This window comes from Trematomus bernacchii, unplaced genomic scaffold, assembly GCF_902827165.1.
Source record: "Trematomus bernacchii unplaced genomic scaffold, fTreBer1.1, whole genome shotgun sequence".
Taxonomy (NCBI): domain Eukaryota; kingdom Metazoa; phylum Chordata; class Actinopteri; order Perciformes; family Nototheniidae; genus Trematomus; species Trematomus bernacchii.
In genome coordinates this window covers 2,904,596-2,924,122 of record NW_022987840.1, presented here as the reverse complement: position 1 = coordinate 2,924,122, position 19,527 = coordinate 2,904,596, and the positions used below count along the sequence as shown (strand labels likewise).

Sequence of the window (19,527 nt, the reverse complement as noted above, 5' to 3'; positions counted from 1 at the left end):
GGCTCCTCTCTTAGCGCCCAGACGAGAGAAGGTACACGGGCAAGGCCAGGCAGGAAACATGTGACTTATCAGTAACTTTAGACATCGTAACACAATTTTAAACGAGATTTTATTGTAGATTATACATTTTACTGATACCAATTATATAATATTTACCTTGTTCATTAAAAATAAAAAATAAATATATTTTTTAAAATATATTTTTTATTTTTATTTTTATTTTTATTTTTATTTTTATTTTTATTTTTTAATATGGGAAGAGGTGGGGCGGCGCCCCTATGGACCGGCCGCCACTGAACATGCAGCTTTTAAATGCACAACTAATGCTCCGTATGGTCCTCACAGTCGGTAAAATGTTGAAACACAAAATAATGACACTCAAGTATGACACAATTAAACTAAAGGGTGGGTTACTAACGAAAAGCAGATTTCAGTTTGAAAAGAGATGTACGAAAACACGAAAAACAAATGCCTCTGCCTTTTTGTCAAATCGGTATATTGGGAATTATTTCCCATCATGGTGTTGGGAACTATAGCTTAAACCAGCAATGTTAAAGTGTCTGAAAAAGGCTTTAGCTTTGTGCCTACATGTTTTGGTTTATTATTAACAAAGAAAGCATTTTGGCTGATTTTACTCCAATTTGAATTTCCATTTAATGTGTTGCAGCTGAAGGATAATCAGCTTGAGAATACTGCGGAGGAAGGTAGGTGCCGAGAGCCATTATAACGTAAGATAATCATCATTCTGTATTTTGGCACATGGTATCATGCTAAGCTAAGATGGTGAACGTGTTAAACAATCAACTTGTTAAAAATTATCATGTAAGCATGCGGATGTGAACAAATCACTCAAAGCTTTGCACACACTGCCTTATAGATTTGGTAGCATGCGTGTAGACTTTACTCTTGAACATCAGATTATTTATTTGTTTTGACTACCAGATTTTATAGTGTAATTTGAAGCAATGAAGCTTTTTATGTGTGCTTAAAGTCAACTGAGTATGATCTGTTGTCACTGATGGTGTTATATCAATCTTGGACTTCGTCATAGTAACTAGGTAAGTTATTGAATTACAGTTTCCAGAGCGAAGAGGCTAATCGTCTCTTTGCTAATTATTCACTTAAAGGTGGGGGAGATAATTTGGGAGAAACCAGCTCGAGTGCGCTAAGATTTGAAAATACACAGCCGGAAAAAATCTGCCACTTCCTTACAGAGCCCCTCCTCCAACACACACGAACGCGCACATGACCAATGATGGCACGAGATAAGTTTGTGCACAGATGGAAGGCTGACAGGCAGGTAGGCCATCCAGTTATTTTAGCCGGGCTGGCTAAAATGATTGGTCGTGCTTTTTACAGTATTACGGCTTCCACAGATGACATTTTTTTATGGATTTTTTGTCAAAGCACTTAAGATATTCATTGCTATCGGGATGTTAAGAGCATTCCATGCAATATAACAAAAAGTGTATCTCGAGCCGGTTTCTCAAACTTACCTACCCCACCTTTAAAGTGAGCTGACAAAGAGGATGTTTAGATTATAATAGAGTTAGAGGGAAAACATTGAGGTTTGTGTGTTAGTTAATGTAAAGAAAAGTGTGTGCGTTCATGTGCAAACGTAGGATATGTTTTGTTAATGGGGAAATTCATATCCTGACAAGATATGAATTTCTCCTAAAGATGTCATGAGATATTGACCTTTCAACATCTGGAACATTACAGCATGCATTAGCTAAGAAACGATAAGGATGTTGGTGTGTTAGCTGTATGTTCAAGTGTATGTTCGTGCATTAAACATGATTAGGAAAATGTGGGTGCGTCATTTAGAAAACCTATATCTGCTGTCTGTTTCTTGTACTCGGGGGGGCATTTCTGCGATTGGTTGCTGTGAAGCAAGGTAAATGTTTCCCCATTATTGTTTGTTGTTGCGCAACTGAATAATAATTAATCTCAACCATATCTGTGTTTGTGTTTTATTGATCTCTCTCTGTGTTAACATTTAAGGTTGGTGAGCCATAAATTGCACTAACAATGGCTTTTCCTTTCTCAAAGAAACTCAGTGGATCCAGAGAGTGAGCAAGGAGACATCTTGCTGGTTCTAAACAAGCTTTCATTCAGTGAATGCTAGATGAAAATCATCATCACCTTGAACTAAAATATTTTGATACACACAAATGTATATATTTCATCATGATTCAACTCTTGCAGAATTGCAGATGTATTCAGGTTTATCTATTCAGCAACAAAACGTAAATGTTTTTCTTCAGTAATGTAACATATATTTAGGATGTCAGTCATACTGAATTGCAAAAGTTGCATATAGCAAAGTTTTTGAAACAGAAGTGGAAAATTATTGTAAATACTTTTCAAGCATGAATATAAATGGACATTTCATGATGATGCTTCTGGAGTTATAGAGGTAAAGAAATGTATTTTTATTTCCCTCACATTCTCAAAGTTAAGCAAGGATATTTCATAGAGTTTATACTTTAAAGGTGGGGTAGGTAAGTTTGAGAAACCGGCTCGAGTGCGCTAGAATTTGAAAATACACAACTGGAAAAAATCTGCCACTTCCTTACAGAGCCCCTCCTCCAACACACACGAACGTGCACATGACCAATGAGGGCACTTAAGATATTCATTGCTATCGGGATGTTAAGAGCATTCCATGGACTATAACAAAAAGTGTATCTCGAGCCGATTTCTCAAACTTACCTACCCCACCTTTAATGTATATTTTATTATTATATTATAGATTTATACCTAAAATGCAATATATGTATTTTTTATGTCATTGTTTCTGTTTTTTGCAGTCAATGTTTTTCTTTAATAATGCTCTTAATAAAGCACTTCAAACTGCCTTCTTTAAAGTTGCTATACAAATGTGTCCTTTTACCATATGGATGTTCTGAATCCTTTGAATGTACCAGTTTGTAACAATGATGGCTGACTTTTTGTGGATGGTCAAATAAAAGATTATTTTTAAAAATGTTTTATATTCTGATTGTTATTTGTGGTTCTTAGCTTTTGACTCAAACTAGGTTGAAAATCAATATGAAGCAAGAATAATGGGGTAAAAAGCTAAAGATCTAGGAGAATTATTATGTATTACTTCCATAATTATTGTTAGAGTCACAGTCACTCTATTTTTTTCTAAATGATTTCTTTACTATTGCCGAGTGTACTGGATTTGAGTCTTCTGATCCCTCCTGTTTCTCGTAGTGCCCTCCTGTTGCCAGGTTACCAGATGGACGATAGAGGGCGATGCGAGGTAGCAGAAGAAGAAGAAGAAGGTCCAGTATGTAACAACTACGAGCCGCACTGAGGTAAACATGAATTTGTCTTAGGTTTAAAGTAGAAGGTTGTATAATACAAACATTTCAATAATATGGTCAAAACAGGCTTGGTCTATTAGGTGTTCAGCGTTAATTCGTGAAAGTTATCCGATTGTCTTTACTTATTCCTGAAGTCATAGTGTTTCCTAGCTAGCAGTAAATCAACCTTCAACGTAAACCTTATCTTTGTTGTCATATAATAGTTATTAATGTGGATATGTGAGAGGCATTTACTGTGATTTGTGTCAGCAAGTCATTCAAGTTAGTTTTAGCCTTGTTGTGGATTTCTCATGATGACACTGCAACACAACTGTGTGATCTTGTATGACAAGTTATGAACAAAACTTTGACTATTTGAGCTGACTGCTCAGAAAGCTAACGTTAACGTTGGTTATGGCAAAGACGTATCACCTCAATCATTTAGGATTTCTATGTTAAAAAGAAAATTAACAACATATAAAGGGGAAAACAATTATTTATTTAGCAATCATGTTCACACATACAGCAGGGTCTGTGAGGCCACATTAAATGAGGATATAAAGTGAATAAGAACACAAGGGTTATGTGAAGCATACAATTTCAAAATGTATTACCAATATTATAAATGTGTTAAAAATAGGGATATTCATTATAAGGACAGGTGAAAAATATTGAGTTATCCTTTATCAATCAATCTTTATTTATTGCCCCCAAATCTGTTTGCAGACAGATCAAAACGTAGTTAATACCAAATCAAAGCCAAGGAGATTTAATTTAAAAGTTAACCCAACCATCAGATTCGTAAAACATCCAAAGGCTAAAAGCAAAGAAACCATACATTTTGTTTGAGGCTTCATTTAAGCTTATTTGTACTACTGGTAGTCTCCTAAGTAATCTCCTACCTGACAGAATCAGCTACCTTTTTATTGAAACATAATTTATATGACTGGTTGTCTACAATAACTTTTTCAAATGTTTAAATCCGCAGGAGTGTGCTATAAATGAGTTGCACTTTCCACCTCCTCGTTTCCCACAGCGGCTTCTACCATGGCCGTTTTCTACTCATTTTGTCTCGACAGACCCTGTTGCTCAGAGAGCTCAGCTCAATGCACCAGATGAGCCGAAGCCTGCGAGAGAGCTACAGGATCCTCCAGCTGCCTGACGAGGCACAAAGCAGTCCAGGTCAGGGGAAAGAGGCCTACCTGCGCCTCGCTAAGCTCTATCACCCAGACTCTGGGGCTCCAACTGCAGATGCAATGCTTTTTGCTCGAGTTGAAGATGCCTACCGTGCCGTTCTGACACATCAGACTAAGACCAATCGCACCGATGGAGGCAAGCAAGTGGAGGATGAAGATAATTCAAGAGCTAAAGCCTTTCCCCACAGACACTAGCTCAGGGTGTGGGTTCAGGCGCGCCCAGCCAGCGTGAGCACCAGTATCGAAAGATTCGTGTCGACCGGGCATCCGAGCCGGGTTTTAACTACCGGCAGAGGGAGCACGAGAGGGCAGCCGCTGCAGAGGGGGCAGTAATAGAACGGGACATTCGTCAGCGGAGCCGAAATATCAAGATCACTCAGGCTGTGGAGCGGCTTGTGGAGGACATGATCCAGGAGTCCATGGCACGAGGAGATTTTAGAAAGTTGAGTGGAGCTGACAAGCCCCTCAATAAGTTTGAATACAATCCATACACTGATCCTATGACCCACAACCTCAACCGCATCCTCTTCGACAACGGTTACCAGCCACCCTGGGTCGTCAAACAACGCGACATCCGAGAGACCATCTCCGAGATCCGAAATAAGTTATTGGAGGAGAGAGCCAGGCTTGGTGACCCATTGGCTCCTAAAGAGCAAAGCAAATGGGAGCAGCTGTGTGAATCCGCAGAGGGGGATTTAGTGAAACTTAACAAGACGGTGGACGATTACAACCTCATTGTTCCGATGCTCAACATGCAAATGGTTCACTTCAGTTTATCACGAGAGATTGACCGAGCTGTGAAAGGAGCACACCAACACAGACTGGACCAGCAGAGAGAGAGAGAGAAAAGGAGCGAGAGAGGTGGAAGGAAGAGAAAAAAAGATCCAACGCAGTAACTAAACCTCAAAACACAAAACAAGGCCTGCTGTGTTGGATGAGGAACTTTTCTCCGATTAAAATACTAAAACTCTGAATCAAACTAAACAGAAAAAATATGTAAAATCAATAGGGGTAATATTTTAGAGACACTTACAGTATATGCAATCAGAAACGATTCTGTCACCAATTTGTTTCTGTGTCACTGCTGTTGTGCAGATATGCTGGATTGTCATCAGGTGCTATTGGCAAAACAGTATTGAGCGATCATGGGTATGTGACTGTAAAATGTGAGGATCTGCATGTGTTGATAAAGAACATGAGGTACATTCTATGAAATTACTAATCTGAAAAAACACACCTGACACTGTAAATTGTGGTGCTATGTGACATTAAAAGTTAAAGTGGACCTATCATGCTATATTTGAATAATATAGTGTAGGACCATACCTATATAAGGCATATTTATACTTTATTTTTTTCAAAATACCAAACAGATCAAGCATTTTAGCCATGCCTCATTTTGCTCATTTTGACATTTTTTAGCTCTGTTTTTGCAAGGGCAGATTCTGTGAGAACAGCACCATCTACTGGCCTGGCATATGTACTACAGCGTCTCCAGCGTGTTCGAACGCAATGGCCGTGGCTGTCTCCTCCTGATTGGTGGAGTTGGCCCAATAGCCGTAGCGCCACCGTCCTGACGTCAGGACAGTGTTCAAATCTGCATCAGTTTTTATCAGATCCGTTGCAGCCCCTTTTTTAGAGATTTGGGTTTGGAGGAAAATAGAGAGGGTTGTGTTTTCTGACACTTGGTGAGTTCCCTGGAACACCGGGGACACATATTCATGTATAAAAGACGTACAAAAGTGCATTTTGCATGATAGGTCCCCTTTAAGGTGATCAAAAATCTAGTGTTACAGTGTATTAGATGTTTAACTGTGGGAAGTGTTTAAATTAGGGCTGTCAGTCGATTAAAATATTTAATCGCGATTAATCGCATGATTGTCCATAGTTAATCGCGATTAATCGCAAATTAATCGCACATTTTTTATCTGTTCTAAATGTACCTTAGAGGGATATTTTTCAAGTTTTTAATACTCATATCAACATATGAGTGGACAAATATGCTTTATATGTTTGTTTATTATCATTTGAACAATGACAAATATTCTCATGAATATTAAACACAACAACCTGAACATTACAAGTGTGTGTGTGTGTGTGTGTGTGTGTGTGTGTGTGTGTGTGTGTGTGTGTGTGTGTGTGTGTGTGTGTGTGTGTGTGTGTGTGTGTGTGTGTGTGTGTGCGCGCGCGCGCGCGCGTGTGCGCGCGCGCGCGCGCGCGTGCTATGTGCAGCTCAAGGCATATATGCTCGAACGGGAGCTGCAATCATGTTCGCCCGTACTGAGTGTGCTGACTTTTCGTACAATGTCCCACTGTCTGGCTACCTGCATAAAGTCAAGTGCTCGGCGTAGTTGTCGGCGAAATGTCATTGAAACAGCTCCTTATATCCGTTAGCGCAGCTAGCTAGCACCAGATGCTAACAACAACAACAACAACAACAACAACAACAACACGTAAAGTGTGCCTCGCTCGCGCGAGTCGCGCCACACATACACACACCCTCCCGGTCCTCCCGATGGCCAGTCCGGGCCTGCCGGTGAGCGTGGAAGTGTGGTCTGCCACAAGCGAGTGGCAGGAGCGGGGCTATCAGCTTGTAGATGGTATTTTAAACTCGATGCGCTCTGAAACTACGGGGCGGGGCGGCCGAGGACAAAAAATACACATGCGTTAATCGCGTTAAAATAATTAGTGGCGTTAATTTTTTTTTGCGTTAACGCGTTATTAACGCGTTAACTTGACAGCCCTAGTTTAAATAGCTAAATGTCTCATTCTAGTCTGGCAGCTGCTCCAGTGTTGCAGGGTTGCATATGACGATGGGTTCCTTGCCTCTGGCTCCGTTTCCTGCTGCTTCCCTGTGCAGCGCCTGGGCGACGGCCCTGGACCGAGACACCACCTTGGTCCAGTCGTGGGCGATGTACTGGTGGTACGGATCTTGAGAGCTCTCAAGCTTCTTGGAGCGAATGTAGCTGAGCATGATGCCGAATGTGAAGAAGCTGAACATGCCAACCACCAGCAGGATATATAGCATGCTCTGAGACTGTGGCCGTTTCTCAATCGCGAGGATGCTGGCTTGGTAGCACATCCTTGAAATATTGGCTTGGAAGCAGGGGCGGACTGGCCATCGGGACGAATCCCGATGGGCCGGTAATGAAGTGGGCCGGTCGGACGATGTGGGCCGGTCGGATAAGTCACAAGCCCAACCCGTCGACAATCTCCTCGCGGTATTTACTTGCGGCACCGAGGTGGGCCGCTCAGATAAGTCACTAGCACCCCCCCCCCCTTGATAATTTACTTGCGGTACCGAGGTGGGCCGGCGATACCGAAGTGGGCCGGTCGTGAGTCCCGGGCTGATTTGTAATCCCAGTCCGCCCCTGCTTGGAAGCCAATATCCTCACGATTGAGAAACGGCCTGAGAGTTGGCCCTGGCTCCGGCTCCACCCCCTTGGTGCACAGCCTGCTGGGTAGTGTAGTTCTGAGGCAGCTGTGGAGACAGCATGCCTGTGCTGTTGAGGCAGTGCTGCAGGAATGAGAGCAGGGTTGCGGTCGAATAGTCCATTTAGCTTAGGAACCTTCCTAACGGAGTGAAATGACACGGAAGTCCCTCAGTGGCAGCCGTGATAAGTGCCGTTTGAATTCTCTAAATTAAAAGGAAAGGAGGTTTCAAACTTCCTTTATAACCTCCTTTAGCTTAGGAACCACTGGACCTCCCTAACCGAAAGGAGAGGAGAAAATGCTGCCCCACAATGCCTTGCGGCCGCGGCATTTGCCGTCACACAACAGTCGGCTGTTCACGGAAACAACCGATTATGAACGAGAAATTATATCATGAAAGTTACGGTGCTTATAGGCTAGTTGCACGGGATGACGTATTTCCATTTCCGGTTCATTGAGTGGGCGCTTGTTAACATCCGGTCTACGGTAGAGCGGGTAGATAACAACTATGAAGGTAAGTGACAAACAAAGCTGTAGTTACTGGCTAACTTTGACAACTTGACAGTCTTGATACAGTGTAAAGCGTTTTAAAGATGTACTATTACGTGTTTTGGATAACATGAATGATGTCCAATTCCCCACAGTTTCAAACAAAGATCTACCTTCAGGGAGAGTGAGCGTCAGGGCTAGCTGTTACAGGTCCATGAGGAAGCATGAAAAGCCTCACGATCTCAGAGTAGGGAGGAAAATAAAAAGTGTTCATCGGTTCAAAGCCTCAATCAGGTTCATGTTCTGGGGTTTTGATGTGGCTAGAGTAGGTAACCTGTGATTTAGGATTCAAAAAAGCCCAGCTAGCTGACGTGTTGCAACAGATTGCATAGTGACAATAAATTAGCTCACATCAACTGGTAGCTAGCTATGTGTGTGTAGCATGAAGGGGCTACAGATTTATTTTCGTTTTGTAACCCTCTCGTGTAAAATGATAAATACATTAGCTAAACCCAAACTTAGCTTTCATCAAAGATTATTAATGAGAGGTTGAAACCCGTCTCTGCTTTCATGGAAACCCCAGAAACTGGTTGTGACGGCTGCTGTTCTTTACTGTATGGTTAGTATAATCCATGTAGGGTCCAGTTATTTGTATGGGCCAGTGTTAGGTAAGTGCTGGTTTTGTACCCTACATCTATGTTAAGCTGTTCAACGTTCTACTAACACTATTTTATGTAGTTATAATATAATAAGATAATAAATTGAGACAGCTGAGAGAGTTTATCTGTTTGAATGTCCTTAAATTACAGTATTCCAAACAGCAGAACTTCTGTGTATGTGATGTGACTGATAACCTGACATGGTTTAGCCTTTTCCCACACCTACTACTTGCCTGATCAGCCTGCTCTCAGCTTTCTCATTTTTCTGTGTTGTATTGAAGCGGTGTTCTAAATGTAAAATGACTGACATTTTATTTTAATGTGTAGATTGTCTTTGAGAACTGCTCACCCGTGGAGATTGCAGTGGCAAAGTGTTCCTGTGTAGCTGGAACAGCACTCTGCAACCACAATGTTGCACTGCTGTTCCAGACCGCACACTACTCCACACTCAACCTGGCTGCTGTACCCCCTGTCCTCAGCTGCACTGAAACAGAGCAGCGATGGCACAAGCCAAGAACCATGGTAAGTACAGTATGTGTTCACTGTTAAGGAATAATTCTTCTAGATATCTAACCTTTTACTCTGACATGTGTTATCTCCTTTAAGGAAAGGCCTTGGTGCCATATGTGTTGTTGTCACCAGTGTGAGACCGGTCAACTTGACTGGCACGAAGGGTAATTGTTGTGGGAACACTGAAGCACTTCTTTATCGGTGTTTGTGGGCTCTAGGATGTGAAATCCTTGAGGCCATGAGCGTCGGACGCAGATGATTCAGTGTTTAGTCTACTCCTTCAGAGATGTTGATTTCTCTCTGTGAACCTGTTAAAAGGTCTAGCATAGAGAGAGGTTCTTCAGAATTGACGTGGCAACTCTACCGTGTGGTCAGAACCTCTGACTCTTTGATTTGTGATGTGAATCCTCCGGCCGAATACTCTGAATAAACCCATCAGTGTTTGACATCAAAGCTCCAACTCTCACCGTGTCTCCTTCCTGAGTCGGTGACTCCATGCATTACTACACAGAAGTTTCCTCCACAAATTGGCATTGTCGGCAGGATACCAACAGATCTTCAGAGACTGGTAAGTGTGATTTCAAATCTACATTTGGACATTGCCTTACCAGAATCTGTGATTGACGGTATCCTAAAATTATCTGTGAAGCTAAGCGGCTGCGTTTCGTTTTGGTTAATGAACATTTGGGGCTAGTAACCCCAGGGGATCATCCAGGGACTCTGTCTTGGCTGGTTCCCTCTGTGTGTGCTGCTCGGGACGTATGTGCCGTGCAGGCATACACGGAGATGTTTAAAAAGACCTTAATGAGGGCAGCAGTAAAGTGGAACTTCTGTGTGAAATCAAAATAGAGATTTGTAATGAACAAATCGCCGAGATTCCGGGGGTTTCAGCGGCCAACACTAGCAGTTAACTAAAGCAGCCAGAGATATTACCCCCAGCGCCTCTAAAAAAAACACGGCTCCAGCTGCTGCGGCTCCGGGGAATGTGTGTCAAATACCTCCCCGTATCTGCATGAGCTGGTGCCGTGAACTCAGAGGGAGAAAATCACAGCTTTTGTCTATAGCTTTAACTCACACCACCGCCGTCTCTATTAAAAACGAGACGGTTTAAAAGCACTCTCGTGGCTTGTGGCCGTTTACGACGTGCTGGCCGGTGCGAGGTGCGTGCATTACCTGATGCGACAGGCTCCCTACATTGCTGGAGGAGCTGGTGTCGGTCCGGGGTGCATACATAAAATTATAGGCTAATTGATCATGGGTGGGCAGTGGTATGCAAGTGTAGAGCAAAACTGTGTTTCATCGTTGGGATGAGCATGATGGGAGGTGTGTAGGCTGGTCGAGTAGGACTACAGTTAACTGTGTGGTTTCGGATAGAAAGGGTAGAGGAAAAAAAGTCTATGTGCTCCAGATCGGGGGGGCATAGCACCACTAGAGCAGGGATAGTGGAGTCGCAAGAGGATAAGCTAGTTATTGCTCTTGGACGGTCTTCAGGCACCGATCTAAGGACTTGTATACAAGGGTGGAGGTACGAGTCAAGGTACCCCACTGGGTTCCCATTGGGAGAGATCAAATAGTCCCTACCCCCTCTGAAACCTCTTTAATCCGGACTAAATTGAGCTGGATGAACTTTGCTGTCGCATTGTTGTTTATTACGAGTTCATCATGTTTGTTTGTCTGATTGTTTGTATCAGGGGTCTATATTGGTTTGTCTAACCGCCGTCTTGTGCATGTTTTGTAACAACTAATAATGAATCAGTCCATAGCCAGGGTAAAATAAACTAAGCTTTAGTTAACTCACCAAAAGTAAATGACTTGAGAAAGATAAATAATATATAGTGTTTTGCAAAATTCTGGTAGTATGGATGTGCTGCAAAATGAAAAGAAGAAGCAAAAGAGTGTTTTTATGTCCTGCATCTGAGTGTGCAGAGGAAATGTAAACAAGAAGCACACTGTTCAGGGTGTGCGCTGTAGGTGTAAGAAGAAAATAAGATTATATTACTTTTAAGAATACATTCTTAAATTGTATTGCTGGTATGTTAAGATATGTTTGTGACCTTTTATAAACCCTATGCCCCGTCCTGCACCCTGAGACCCTAATGGCGCAGTTCCACTGCAGCGCGGAGCTCGCTTTAAGCGTGCCGTGTCGTGCCGTCCCCTTTTTTGGTTGTGCTTTCACTAGGCCTAGTACCGGCGCGGCACGGCGCGGGGCCACTTTTTCACCTCTTTTCTGGCCCTAGAAAATTGTCGTTCTATCGGGGCCAACAAACAGGGCTGAGTCGGGCTGAGTATGCTAAACTAGAGAGAGGAGCGCTGGCAAGAGGGCTAGAACTACAACAAGATGGACATATTTGACCGTGATTTAATTGTAATGCACGTTTCAAAATGATACCGAAGTAACAACATACTGATACCGGTTAGTAAAAACCATGAATTAATGCTTTGTCAAGTCTGCAGACAGACGGCAGGCGAAAAACCTTTTAAAATGCGTGTTTTTCTAGATGGAGATTGGCTAAGCTAACGCAGTATATGCTCTGACCGTCCACACTCACAACAACGGCCTATACAGACATAAATAAAGCAGCGACTGTATTCACCATGACACAGGCAGTCTGTGGTGTGTACTTGTTTAACTTTTGTCGAGTTTCTGAACATATATAAGGAGCTGTGAGCTCTGAGTGCTAACAGCTAACGGCTGTGTTGTTTTTCTGGGGTTCTCATTGAAGATGACGTCACGGCTCCGCCTACACTGCGTTACTATAGTAACTACCCCAGTTCCTAAACTGTAATGGAAGCGCAGCATGAATTGAGTCGGCCCTGTTAAGGCCCAACGCGGCCAAGCCGTACCGAGCCGTACCGAGTGTGGCCGAGGCCGACCGTGTAGTGGAAATGCGCCATAAGAGGCATCATTGCTGGTCGTAAAAAACCCTGCCTGAGGAGGTCAGGGTTGCAAAATCTGTCTGCTGTTTTAGGTCAATGTTGTATTATTTGTTTCATTTATTCTCAAATCTATGTATTGTATGGTAATAATGAAAAAACGTAAAGGAATTGAACACATTCCGAAACAAAGCTGATAAGACAGAACTTGACTCAGACATAATACAAATTATTGTTGAAACCTTTTGCGCTGTTGCTGCAAAATGGAAACTTTGTTGATTATCTGTTCCAACTGGCCACTGGATTCAGATAATTAATATAAGTTGAAGTTTAATTACAGTTTTAAATATAGTTTAACATTCTTTATTAAACTGCTTCAAATGATTTCTCGTATCAACCAATTGCTCTCCATAGACATTACTACAATTCTAATAGTTGTTAAACTACTGACAAGTTTTCTGAAACCGAGCTTATGAACAAAAGAGTAAAGGTCGCTGGTTAAGCCAGGATCAATATATTTGTTGACGTTTTCATTACAGTGTGCATAATAAATGTGTTAAATGAATTGAGCAATTATTTAAAAAGTATAATGTTGCAATCTCTTTACAATAAGTAATTACAGTTAACAAAGAAGTAGAGGTTGTTTTCCAAGGGCCTCTCCTTCACAGCCCTACACTTTAAATCATGAGACTTTCAAATCATAACAGACAGAGATCGGTATCACTTTGTGTTGCAAGCCAAATCCATGTAAAGGTTCTACTTGAGCCCAATTTAAATACCATAAAGAAAGTATTGAACCCAGCTCAAGCTAAATGTCAAATGTATTTAATTAATGTACAAGTGTTTTGATTTATTTCAAATGTTCTAATCTCAGCTTCTTTCGAGTTCAGTCTAAGCAACAAATTGTTTCTCATAACATTCTCACTGCTGTCCCAAATGTTTTAACCTTGGGCAGACAAGCTGTTCACACACCCACACACACACACACACACACACACACACACACACACACACACACACACACACCCACACACTTTGGATAAGTAGTCACCTTATCCACATTGTAAATTGTTGCCTTCTTTAAAGTTATTAGTAATTTAAGATTAATTATTAAATTAAATGTAGAATAAGATAAAATAAATAAAATAACTTTGACTTGATCGTTTTGTTCACAACATTAGACCTGTCCTCTAATCTCTACTAGAATAAGATAAGTGTGCATGTTTGGATGTTTTAACACTCCTGTAATGTACCTCATCTTAATATCTTTTTCATTACAGAGCTGGGAAAATGGTGTATTGATTAGATTCTGATCCGTGCACGTCCAATTTTGACTGACTTTAGTTCTAATGTTAATGTTAATTTGACTTCAACCCATAAGTAATTATTTAAATGAACTCTAAATGTCACATGATGATGGATTAGTGTTCCGCATTTCTTCCACTAATTTGTTTTACAATTAGGCCAAAGGTAAAGAGAGACATTGATGACCTTGTGTCCCTTTTGTTAGTACGTGGTTCCATTTTGTCTATGGCCTTGGACGGCTTCACTAAAAGTCACCCAGTTCTGCCCTGCTGCAGTCCGGCTGAGTGCAGTCACAGAGATGCTATGGCTGCTCTACATGACATTAATGGTGTGGTCCGAGAATGGACACCATTTCCTGCTCCCAGAGAGAATGACACTCCTCAAACTGAACATTACAGCCGTTGATACTGTCTCACATGGGTCTGCTCCCCCCCACTGAGCCATGAACTGAAAGCATGACATCTGCTATAAACACTTGGAAGCCTCCCTGTCACACCAGCACCAACCCTTGGGTCAGTCAGATGAGACTAACGGCTTCACTTAGGGCATTTGGTTCAGATACATGACTCTCGTTACCGCAGAGTGGGTTGTTTTTAAGGCTATTCATACTGCTATGCAGAGGATGCCTGTAAGTTGGCGAGCTGGTAAAAGCCCCTACTATTGTTTCAAATAGGCCTAATGTCAGGGGTCTCTTAATGTCTAGTTCTACATGTATTCACATTATATAGACAATGTTTCCACCTGGTAAAACTGAAGGCTGCACAAAACTCAGGCTACAATACAACCATTCTGTTCTGCTCTAACGATTCAATGTATAGATTCTACATCAAAACAATTAGCTTTTATTGTTTCCAATGATAACGTCACCTTAAGTGGAGGAATGCAAACCTGTTTTCAAATGTAAGGTTTTGATTTTGTTTGACATTTCTCAGTAATGACACCCTCAGACATCCAATATCATTCATGCTATGCCTTCAGTAATAACACAGATGTTAAAGGGATGAAACTTTTCCTCCCAAATCAGATATGCTTTGTTTTTCAACAAATGTATCCATTCCTAGCCCTGCATAATATATGTTTATCACAATGGTTTTTGTAAGCTGCACACAGGTGATACTGAGTCTTCTCGATTAATAGATTATAAACTATACCATGCTTAAATAGACTCCTAAGTTATTATTTCATATGTACCATATGCAAGAAAAGGGAGGGAAGAGTCAATTATATTGAGTAATTTATTATATTTCTGATAAACTAATATGTTATCAAAAGGTAAAGGGTGAATTAATATACATTTAGAATCATTGAGAAGGGGTTATATCCACAGGGACAAGCTCACCTTTAACTTACAATAACATTTCTCTGCTATGGACTGATGAGTATATGATTCTTGCATGTTAAATGACTAACCCAAACCTTCAAAATGATAATGTGCATGTGTCAGGAAGGCTCCCAAATAATTCTGAGGGGCCTATCCTATTTTTGTAATTAAATGATAATGTGCTAATCCATTACTTTGAGTTGTCTTCACTCAGAAAACATCCCTATCAGGTGGTAACCCAATAACTAGGACAGCTCTCAAGGCCAAGGGTCAGAGAGAGAGGGTCACACTCTCCGGGTGCAGAGAGCACCCCCAGCCACGTGCAAGGAAGCACGAGGTCGTTCGAGATGGGATGCTTCTCTTCACCTTTCTGATGAGATGGGATGCTTCTCTTCACCTTTCTGATAAGATGGGATGCTTCTCTTCATCTTTCTGCTCGGTGGGCTCTAGCAGACAACCCTGCAGGACGAGCGAGGGTTTCAGAGGCTTCTATAATACAATGTTCCATGTTTCTTGGAGGAGTTTGATGTCTTCCTAACCTCTCCCATCACGGGGGGGACACCTGGATGCATCAGGAATACGCAGTTGCACTCAAGCAGATAGCAGAAGGAATACCGGCAGATGAGCCTCCGTCTCACTGGGGGGATCAGCTACAGTGCTCACTGAATGAGCCACACAAAAGCAGAGCAATTGGGGGGTTGAAATATGGCGCTCTGATGAAGAAGAGTTTGAGCCAATCAGCACCTCAGTGCTAATCTACAGTATCAGGATGCCTTTACACACCAGACACTCGGTGTCATAAAGGGAGGAGGAGAACGAGTCAGGAAGCCTGACGGACATGTTCTTCCAGCTCTTGTACAAAGATGAACTTTGAATTGAATGACCAGATGTTTAAAGATGTACAATTAATGATTGTTTTTTATATTTCCAATGACCAGACATGTGTTAAGTAGTGGTGATAAATATATTTAGTCAGATCAGATTAGATTTTCACACTAAACAAAATTAATAAATAAATATTCTCAGATTATAAGGTATTGAATAATAAGGTATTTCTAATATTATAACAGATAATGTTAATATCCTTAATCATCCAGCAATCAGGCTTAACAACACAACTCTTTAATGTATTACCCATGCACAGACAGACATAAAATGATGTTTCAAGTACTGGATTAATTTCAGTTTTGGCCCAAAACAAATATTTATAATAATTCATATAACAATTATGTAGCATATTTGATCCTCAAATTAGAGAATTATAATTTAAAGAAATTGATATTCTATATTCAACATTAGATAAACACAGAAGAACCCTTTCCAAGTACCATAAGTAGATTTTCAGGTAAGTATGGCTAATAAGGATAAGTGATAGACTTAATTTGGTACAGATCAGTTGTAGCATTTACAAATGTATGAATTAAAGTTTTAAGAATGTTTAATCTTTCCTTTCCAGGTTTTTACAAAAGTCTTTGAATATTTGCCTAACTTTTCCTTTTCAGATTTTGAACAATGTACTTGACTAAAATGAATGTATTGATTTTACTAAGACTAAGTGCCTTACTCTTGACTAAAGCGTAATGAAGTAAACGTAAAGTAATCCTAAAATTGAGGACACTGCAACTTTGTGGATTACAGATTGATCAAATCACCACTGTGAATTTTATGCCTTAGCTGGATCTCTTATGATCCTAAGTTTTAAATGCTTTTGACTAGTGATTGCCTTAAAGCTAATCTTTAAGCTGTTTCCGGTTTTGATTTTATAGTTTGATAAATGACATTAACTAATGGTTTAAATGATAAAAGATATTAGTTTAAAACAAATATTTTGCTATTATGTATCTGTGTTTTTATGTGTGTTCATTATTCTACTTATTGACAAAAGATGCTCCAAACACTGATGAGAGATAATTTTTCCTATTATGATTGCCTGTATCAATCATTGTGATTGAATGTTTCAATCTTACTCTACTTTGTGATGTAATTGAATGTAAGGTGAGACCACACTCGAATCTGAAGACGCCTATTGATTTAAGTATTGACCAGAATTATTAGACTAATGTTTTAAGGTTATCAAAAATGATAAAAAGAGAGGAACTGTTAAGGAATAATTCTTCTAGATATCTAACCTTTTACTCTGACATGTGTTATCTCCTTTAAGGAAAGGCCTTGGTGCCATATGTGTTGTCACCAGTGTGAGACCGGTCAACTTGACTGGCACGAAGGGTAATTGTTGTGGGAACACTGAAGCACTTCTTTATCGGTGTTTGTGGGCTCTAGGATGTGAAATCCTTGAGGCCATGAGCGTCGGACGCAGATGATTCAGTGTTTAGTCTACTCCTTCAGAGATGTTGATTTCTCTCTGTGAACCTGTTAAAAGGTCTAGCATAGAGAGAGGTTCTTCAGAATTGACGTGGCAACTCTACCGTGTGGTCAGAACCTCTGACTCTTTGATTTGTGATGTGAATCCTCCGGCCGAATACTCTGAATAAACCCATCAGTGTTTGACATCAAAGCTCCAACTCTCACCGTGTCTCCTTCCTGAGTCGGTGACTCCATGCATTACTACACAGAAGTTTCCTCCACATTCACAACCAATCCACGGTTTAATGAGTATTTCCTTTGTGCCAAGAGCTGATCTAGTATGTTGCATCAATGACCATTTCAATGAATTTGACAATTCTTTTGTGTAATTAATAGGGTGTGAAACCAGGCAGAGTGAGTGACATGGTGTTCATTTCCACTAAGCCAAAGCAGTTTACAGTTGCTGATGGTGTAAGGTAATATCTATTGTCCTAAGTAATTGTATGTAGCCTGCAACAACTTTGTGATTGTTGTCTGAGTGTAAAATTGTTCTTAAAGTCCTAATTATTATATAAACATGTTCAAAGGAGTACACGTTACAAGGCCGTGCGGGGGGAGCTGCCAGACCCAGATGTCCTCAAAGTCAGCGAGGTATACAAGGACTTCTCAGCAGACATCGCACCACTGATCACCACCATGGCTATAAGTGTGGACGTGCCACTGGTTAACTCCACCTTTGGAAAAGTTCAGGAAGGTAGCCCTATCTCATACCAGCATCCACTACCTCTTAGCCGGGTTATAGTGCGTCACCCAGATGCCCCTCCACCACCACCTCTACCTGTGGATGGCTATAGGCTGGAGCCTACTCCTACTCACAGGGATGGAGTGGTGCGATTTTGTCGTTTTTGCAGAGGAGGATATCCTTATACAGCGTATCTGCAGAGACTGCGAGGTGGCTACAACCATTAGGGAGAAGGGAGATTATTTTTATTTTTACATGGACTGATATGCACTACACTACATTAGTGTACCACACTACATCACACATTACTGATCTAACATGAATATTTTCCTGTATATAGTTCTTTCAATTGCTAAAACCAGAACCAAGTGTGTTCTATAAGTCAAAAAGATCCTTTAGTCAAAGGACCTATGTGAGGAAGAAAGGGGTGTTTATTGGCAGACATTTAATGTCATATGACATTATTCATTAACAAAAGTTGTGGATGCTAACTAACTTATCTTGCATTGATCTGTTCATCTGTTACATAAACTAGCATTACTTAAATATGCAGAGACTAATTGAAATGTTTAAATATGTATTTTTTTTCCCCGATATAACATCAACCTATGTTTTGTAAAAGTGTATTAAATGAATCTGTAAAATGTTATCATATTGTGGATTTATTATATTATGTATTGTCCTATGTTATTTTTGTGTGCATTTGTTTTGAGGTTATAATTCATTAGTACCTAAACATAGTATGGTATGACTGCTTTTTGTAACGACCACAATGAAATACACAATTGGTTTGGGAGCAAGAAATCTTTTAATCATTGCTGCCCAGGCTTGCCCATGCTTTCACCAGTGGTCCGTTCTGGTAGTTGACCAGGAAGCAAGCCACATTGAAAAGCTCCTCAATGCTTCCACACACAGACAGTGGTATGGCTTTGTCAAAGAGTTTGTTCTCTTTGACCCTTCTGATGCACCTCTCCACATGGACCCTCAGACGTGCAATGGATTGAGTCTGCCTGACATCCTCCCTGCTCATTTGGGTTTTTTTTTACAGAAAGGCAGGCCGGTAAACTTTGCACTCAACCAGATTGTCCACAAGGAACCCTTTGTCGACCATTATTGCCATGTCTGGTGTGAGCAGGCTCACGATGCCAGACAGCTTGAAAATCTCCCGGTCACTCATAGATCCTGCATACAGGCCAGACACAAATGTAATGGCACCATGTGGTGCCATGCCGATCATGGCCTTGAATGTAGCATGTGACTTGTACGTTGAAAACACCTCACTCTGCAGCAGGAGAGATGATGGAGTCTGGCAGAATACTTCAGTGCAGTCAAGCACCACTTGTGTGTCAGGGAAAGATGAAAACTCTGGTGGAAGGTGAGC

The 19,527-nt window shown here is 41.0% G+C and overlaps 2 protein-coding genes and 1 pseudogene across 2 annotated transcripts in view; all 3 read left to right on the top strand.

Moving 5' to 3' along the window:
• Positions 1-19,527, top strand: part of LOC117500508 — a 182,873-nt gene that overhangs the window by 70,566 nt on the left and 92,780 nt on the right. The window lies entirely within an intron of this gene.
• LOC117500512 lies at positions 668-5,833 on the top strand (annotated as a pseudogene).
• Positions 8,387-18,600, top strand: LOC117500515. Its single transcript, XM_034153397.1, has 4 exons — positions 8,387-8,456; positions 9,418-9,612; positions 17,801-17,880; positions 17,992-18,600. Exons 1-4 carry the CDS (start codon positions 8,451-8,453, stop codon positions 18,371-18,373), a joined length of 663 nt encoding a protein of 220 aa, XP_034009288.1. The 5' UTR covers positions 8,387-8,450; the 3' UTR covers positions 18,374-18,600.

Coding starts and splice junctions, on each gene's coding strand:
- LOC117500515 (XM_034153397.1), top strand. Junction 9,613..17,800: donor GGCACAAGCCAAGAACCATG/GTAAGTACAGTA, acceptor TGTAATTAATAG/GGTGTGAAACCAGGCAGAGT. Junction 17,881..17,991: donor ACAGTTGCTGATGGTGTAAG/GTAATATCTATT, acceptor ACATGTTCAAAG/GAGTACACGTTACAAGGCCG.